Here is a 7,166-nt window from a genome sequence, read left to right on the forward strand (position 1 = left end):
AAGAATTATAAATTCCATTCTATATATATTTTATTCTATTCTATTCTAATTAGATTGGGAATAAGCGCGTAATATTTTACGTGTTGCGAAGTCACTCAAGAATATCGGAGAAATAACAATAATAAAAACTATTATTTCGAAATAACAATAATAAAAACTATTGTAATTTGAATTTTCAATTCAAAAAACTCACTTGTAAAAGTTTACAAGTGAATTCGTTACATGTGTATACATATATATATATACATGTATAAGTTCTCACTCAACACCTTGAGAACGGCTCGTAAGGCCTTATATTCATTCATTGGAATAAAAACTATTTTTGATATTTGATGCTTTCGCGGTGTGTAGTATTAACATACAAAGATGTTTTTTCGGGTTTTAACCGCGTTAGTGTCATTTTTATACCGACGCGTCGGTATAAAAATGACACTAACGCGGTTAAAACCCGAAAAAACATCTTTGTATGTTAAACACTATTTTTTTATCCGTAAAGAAAAAATCATACTTGCAATGCTCAAAAGTACTGGAATTTTATTCATCTACTGTATATGTGATTATTATAATTATTATATAAAAAATAAAGTTTTATTGCTTTAAGAATCACATGAATATAAGTAAAACATACTGAGATATTTTTTCCTTGAATTCTTTTTTAGATAAATTACGTGACAATTCTATCAGATACTCGGGATCAATCGGACATGTGTAAAAACATTCATCAATATTTTTCATATGAGTGTTTGAATATAAGGTAGATGTATATAGGAATGCCTGGAAAATGTAGATGTTAATTTTTAATACACTTTCAAACAATAATAAATAGTAAAGTACTCAATAATGTATCCTCAACATATATGTAATATTTAAAAACTTATTTTATTACTTTAAAAATAACACTCAAATATAACGTTTTAGAAATACTTTGCAAAACAAGCTCGTACTTGTAAGTTTGACATATGTTTTGCAAGTGTTAAAATTTCATCAGTACTACCGACGTTTAATATAATAAGATTATGTATTTCTTCATCAAAACGTACTGTCGCCGCCACATGAAAGATTATAGATACCTACAATACAAAAGATTATTGATATTATTATATGTATAAATAATGTAATATAAGTCTCATGTGCTTACTTCACGAATTAAGATGTTCCTGTCATGTTCAGACAACCCTAAGTTTTTGTTATAAAGATCACCGAAAATCGGCACAATTTTATGTCGAAAATTTGGCACTTCTCTCTTTACTCGATCGAATAACTAGTAATAAAAATGTTAAATAAATAAATGATCTCGATTGTACGTTGGCACATATTTATATACTAGTGCTCTTGGCATAAATACATCTATACACAACTCACTCGATTTTCAATTAATTCGTTCAGTCTACTTTCGATATTTTGATCTTTCTTCGGACGTATTAACAGATAAATTTTGCAAATATTGGTACAACTCCTCAGCAATTTTTCAAGTAAGACTGCTCCGATAAATCCAGTAGCCCCTATACATAAAGTAAAATAATAATATAATATGAATAATAAAGGTAATACAGAGTGATTTTTGAAACACATTTGAAAAGTATCTATTTACAAATTTATCAAAGAGTTTACGTGGAAAAATATAAAGCAATACCTGTGATAAAAATAGTTTGACCTGCATAAAATTGTTGTAATGGAGTCTGTCGACTTTTCGTGTATTCACCTTTAATTGTATCCATGATCTATAAAATTAGTTATTTAATGTAACAAATATATATACATATATATATATATATATATATATATATAATAATAAAAAAAGACAAATAAAGATATCGAACATACAAAATGTTATTGATAATACTTATAGATAATAATCATAATTTTTAAGATAAGTTATAAGTGTGTAAACTAGTTATTTAAAAGGTTGATTTTTTTATGTGAAACCAGAGTAATTAAATATATTGAAACTTTCAGTGACAATATCTATCTTTTTAGTTATACGCATATGTTAACAATGTATGCTGAATCACTGTAGGTTACTTATCATGTGTAAGCAGTTATATATGCTTATTTGTATTCGCTATGTATATGTATGTACAATAATAAATGTATATGTATGTACAATAATAAATGTGCTAATATTACTTTTAATCTTTAGATCGCCGGTATGATAAACCGGCCATTTGGCGTCATCAAATGAGGTGTATAATAATTAATGATAATATGCTCGCAATATAAAAAATAGCCTTCTCCATTCTTTATCGACTTTTTTACATAGATTAATTTATAACAGCATTCCAAGAGCTAGAAGTAATATAATTAACAGTTTCAAACTTTACGAGAATCTCTCATAACATTGAACTTAACAATGAAATCTTGGTTTTGTTGGATGTTGTCTCTTTATTTACAAATGTTCCCAATGAATTAGCAATTAATGGTTTAATTAACAGATGATCTTACATTAATAAAAACACTAGCATTCCTTTAGAAGAATTCATTAATGCGATTAACTTGATTTTATCATCAACTTTCTTTACACTCGATAATGTCACATATAAACAAACGTTTGGACTCCCAATGGGATCACTTTTGCCTCCACTAATTGCTGATATTGTTCTACAAGACCTTGAGAACAAAGCATTATATAAATTTAACAAAGTCGTTCCTATTTACTTCCGCTATGTAGACGACATTCTTTTAGCTTCTCCGCCACACATGATTGATTCAATTGTAACCATTTTTAACTCGTTTCATGACAAATTGAAATTTACCGTTGAAAAAGAGGATAACCGTTGCATTAATTTTCTAGATTTATCAATCACGTTTACTGACCGGAAACTCAAAATTGTCTGGTTTCATAAAAAAAACTTTTTCCGGCAGATTTCTATCTTTTCTTTCACATCATCCATTATGCCACAAAAGACGATCTATTTATAGTCTAATAGATCGTGCTTTTTTATTGTCACACCCGGATTTCCATACAAAAAACATTGTTTTAGTCATTAACATCTTACTTGCCAACGGTTATCCCCTAAACTTTATTTTTAATAACATCACTAATAGGATTAGAAAATTTATTTCTAAAAAAATTAACAATTTGTTTGAGATTGACACTTTAGATTCTATTGAAAGACAATTAATTATACTACCTTACATTGACAATTTATCAGAGAACATTACAAAAACGTTTAAAAGAAAAAAAACAATAATAGGCTACATGCTTAAATAGACTTAGTGGATTAATTAAAACTCAAAACGATTTTACTCCACATGAATCAAACATGAATGTAATTTATAAGATCAATTGTAACAACTGTTGTGCATCTTACGTAGGGCAAACGAAAAGACAGCTAAAAACAAGAATAAAAAAACATAAAAGAAATTTTGACAAAATTTCATCAGAACTATCGGTTATCTTCGGACATAGATTGGATTACAACCATTCATTTGACTGAGATAATGTCGAAATTTTGGACATTGAATCTAATTTTTATTTTTTTAACACCTTACATTGCTCATTTAATTGACCTGTCTTATTATTTTTGTTATTTGAGATGTAAAATTTTGTTAAAATTAAAAATACACAGATAACTGTATTTTTGGCTTTTTGTTTGTGTATTTGTGTATATTATTTTAAAATTTCACTTATATGCTTGTATGTATGCATATTTTATACATATATAATGCGGAGCACCATATCGTGCGCCGTGAGGAGAAGCAGTTCTTCTCCAGCCGCCTCCTACTACCACGCACCAGCGGCCCGAGATTTAATCCATATATCGGCACGGTTACCGATGATACATACCGACGCGGTTACCAGTAATACTGACAAGCATATGTTACCATAAAATTATCGCAAACATTGAAAAGAGTAACTCTGCATTAAAAGTGACTTCAATAATTTATATCAAATATTTATTTATTTAATTATTAGCTTTTACGTGATATAAAAAACTTACTTACGGTAAGTGTAAAACAGTAAAATATATTTAAGTAACTGAGTAAAAAACCATGACAATAGATAAATGTTATAGTAATATAGTAACCCAATTATTAAAATATTAAGAAGAAAAAATAAAACACTTCAATAGATTTGTATAATTACCATTAAATTTTCTTTAAAACATCAAAAGTAAAAACTAGTATGGCAATATTATAATAGTTATGTTTATATAAATATATATACATATATAGTTGTATATGAATTTAAAAATTTAACAAAATAATGATAATAACAAATAATGTGTGTGTCTGTATGAAAAGATAAGAAGGATGACACAAACAATTATTTTATATAATTTTAAAGCAGTTACACGAGATTTTATTTTATAGGGTTGCGCTCAAAAATGTTCTTCTGTCAAATATATATTTATGGTTGGGACAAGAACCGTTTAATGTGACTCTGCAAAATACTTTTTTGTGGCTCTGAAAAGAACCATAAATATATATTTGACAGAAAAGAACCATAAATATATATTGGCTTGTTGGCGAGCAACCGCCCGCCCAGCTTGCCCTCCGATCCCGCACCTATTCCGCGATTCAGTGACGCGCTGTGTAAGTCCGTATGCATGTATGTATAAATGTATGCATGGATATAGTTTTTTTTAGTAAGAAAGAATGTTTTGTAGTATATAATTTTGTAGTACACGTTTTATAAAGAAAGAATTTTTTGTAGTATTAAATCAATTTTTAATTTTTTAATTAAAATACAATGCGTGTTGCGCGTGTACTTGGCGTCTTTTTTTAACTTGTTTTGAAAAAGTTAGTTTGTTCGGTGAAATTCTCGTATACATATAAAAAAAAAGGTAAAAAAGTGCGCCAAGTACACGCACAACACGTAATACTTTAAATTAAAATTCTTAACTCAAACTAGTATTTATAAAAAAATTTAGTTTATTTTTAATATAAAACATTCTTTTTCTACAAAACCTACGTTACAAAAGAATTAATATAAAAAAGTAGCACCAAGTACACTTGTATACATTTAAAGAAATTATTAAAAACATTATAAAAACATTATAAAAAAATAAAAAGTATAAAAGTATTATATATGTATCAATAGTTAGACTTTGCTTTTTGTGAAAAGTCGAAATATAAAAAATAATTAAGNCAAAAAAACTTGGCGTGGCTGCACCTCAGTTAGTGAATAAAATGTGTTTGTCATAAACGTGTGCACATGAATCTGATGATAACTAATTAGTAATGCTTTAGTAAACTCTATCTTTTCTTAAGCATTACTGTTGTACATAATAGGTACTTGTGTTTTACTGTTGGANTAGTAATAAATTTTGTAATTCTCATATTCTTTAGCATATTTAAACAAAGTATTATGTACTCCAAGTCAATTATAACAAAGTTTTTGTTTTCATGTGCACATAGACTTAATCGTCAAGGTAAAAATAAAAGATTTAATTTATATAAATACAAAGAAATCCTATGATTAAGGTCAATATCGAGCATTAAAAACAGATGTAAAAAATATATATTAATAAATTATTAACAAAAGTAGATACATAGTATATGTTTGGTGCGAAACGTTTCGACATGCACGGATGTCATCTTTAGTCGCTTAGTACAAAAAATAAAAAAATGGTTGTCTTGAAGTCGTATATAGGTTGATGCGCATACCTTGTGTTAGAAGAATGTTATGTCACATCATAAAATAATCTAAAAGATTGTCACAGTGCATATATGTACAGAACCTCACAGTAAAATACACAAAATTGAAAGAAGCTTACAAGTCAGCAGTAAGAAGTCAAATGCTGGGCAAAGTCAAGAGACAACTTTTGTTAATGAACAAAAGTTTACTTTTGTTAATGAATTTGTAATATATATTTTTTACATCTGTTTTTAATGCTCGATATTGACCTTAATCATAGAATTTCTTTGTTTTTACAACACGAGCNAATTATATTTTATCTTTTAAGTTACGCTGGTCGAAAATGCGTAAACACCAACTTTTCTTTCGTTATCATCGTTATAATTTCAACTATTTACGTTCTACGTTCGATGAACGTGTTAGTCTTTCGTTAAAAGAGTGGATCCATCTTAATTATAAACATATTCGTGTCTTTTCGGATATTGTGTTTTTATCGGAATGTAAAAGTCATAACATATATCCTAAACATATAATAGCTCTTAGTAAACTCACTGTACATGTTTCACATTTCAAAGCTGTCCGTAAACTAAATATCTTACGTAATTCTATTAGAGTTAAACTATTAAATATTGAAAGTTTCGACTTACACAGAACTTTATACAATTTGAGTCATAAATTGTCAACATTGTTCTTTACACTCTCCACAATTTACTTCCACAATATATTTTGAATAATTTAATTAAACATCATACTGCTTTGTTTTTTAATTGCTATAATAGGCTGTTATCCAAAAAGCGTAAAAAACTCGATTGGTTAATTAAACAAAGAAACATTGAAACTAATGACAACATTTTACCTATTAACTACTTTTACTCTGTTTCTAAACTAGATCATATCACTGTCTCGAATTTTTTTATTTCTAATCAATTCTATTTCTAATTTCATCTGTTAACAATAACTTAATAGTTAAGCCGGTTTCAATTTCTAAGAATTTTTTCATTGACAAATCTCCTATAAACCCGTTGGATTTCCATGACAAGAATTGGTTTGTAAATATTTCTGATTACAATATACCTACTCACGTTTCAAATCTATTACAATTGGGAGGAAAACATTGTCTCCCNAATTTGAATAAAAATAAACTTATATATGAATTTATCAAAGACATTGAATATAATCTCAAGGATCACAACTTGAAAACAAAGCCCATGATTAGAAACAGCATAATGCCTAAAGTGAACCATTTTTTTTGTTAACAAATTACTATTATCGAGTGACGATAGGAGTATATCTAATATGTACAAAGCATGTATGAAATTTGTTAAAGAACACCCTAATATTATCTTTATGCGTGCGGACAAAAACAATACCACGATCGCCATGAACAAAACTGATTATGTTGGAAAGATGAGGGACCTNCTAAATGATAAAGATACTTATGAATTGGTGACCCGTAATCCGGTCAAAAAGATTGAATCCAGTCTGAATGATTTGTTGAAGCGTTGGCTCAGTAAGGATTATATTGATCAACGCAAATTCTATTTTTTGAGATCAAGTGACAAAGTATTACCTAAGGCTTATGGCC

General features: G+C 27.9%; 1 protein-coding gene across 1 annotated transcript in view; it reads right to left on the bottom strand.

Annotated features, from left to right (window-relative positions):
• LOC109861365 (putative fatty acyl-CoA reductase CG5065) overlaps positions 1-7,166 on the bottom strand; it is a gene marked incomplete at its 3' end in the record, with an annotated part of 36,636 nt that overhangs the window by 27,002 nt on the left and 2,468 nt on the right. The window contains exons 2-3 of the mRNA XM_020440990.1: positions 1,634-1,721; positions 1,363-1,502 (exon numbers count right to left, since the gene is read on the bottom strand). Coding sequence (XP_020296579.1) covers positions 1,363-1,502; positions 1,634-1,718 — 225 coding nt within the window. The remainder of the gene's footprint in view (positions 1-1,362; positions 1,503-1,633; positions 1,722-7,166) is intronic.

The sequence above is a fragment of the Pseudomyrmex gracilis genome, unplaced genomic scaffold (assembly GCF_002006095.1).
Source record: "Pseudomyrmex gracilis isolate BER0280 unplaced genomic scaffold, ASM200609v1 scaffold_707, whole genome shotgun sequence".
NCBI lineage: Eukaryota > Metazoa > Arthropoda > Insecta > Hymenoptera > Formicidae > Pseudomyrmex > Pseudomyrmex gracilis.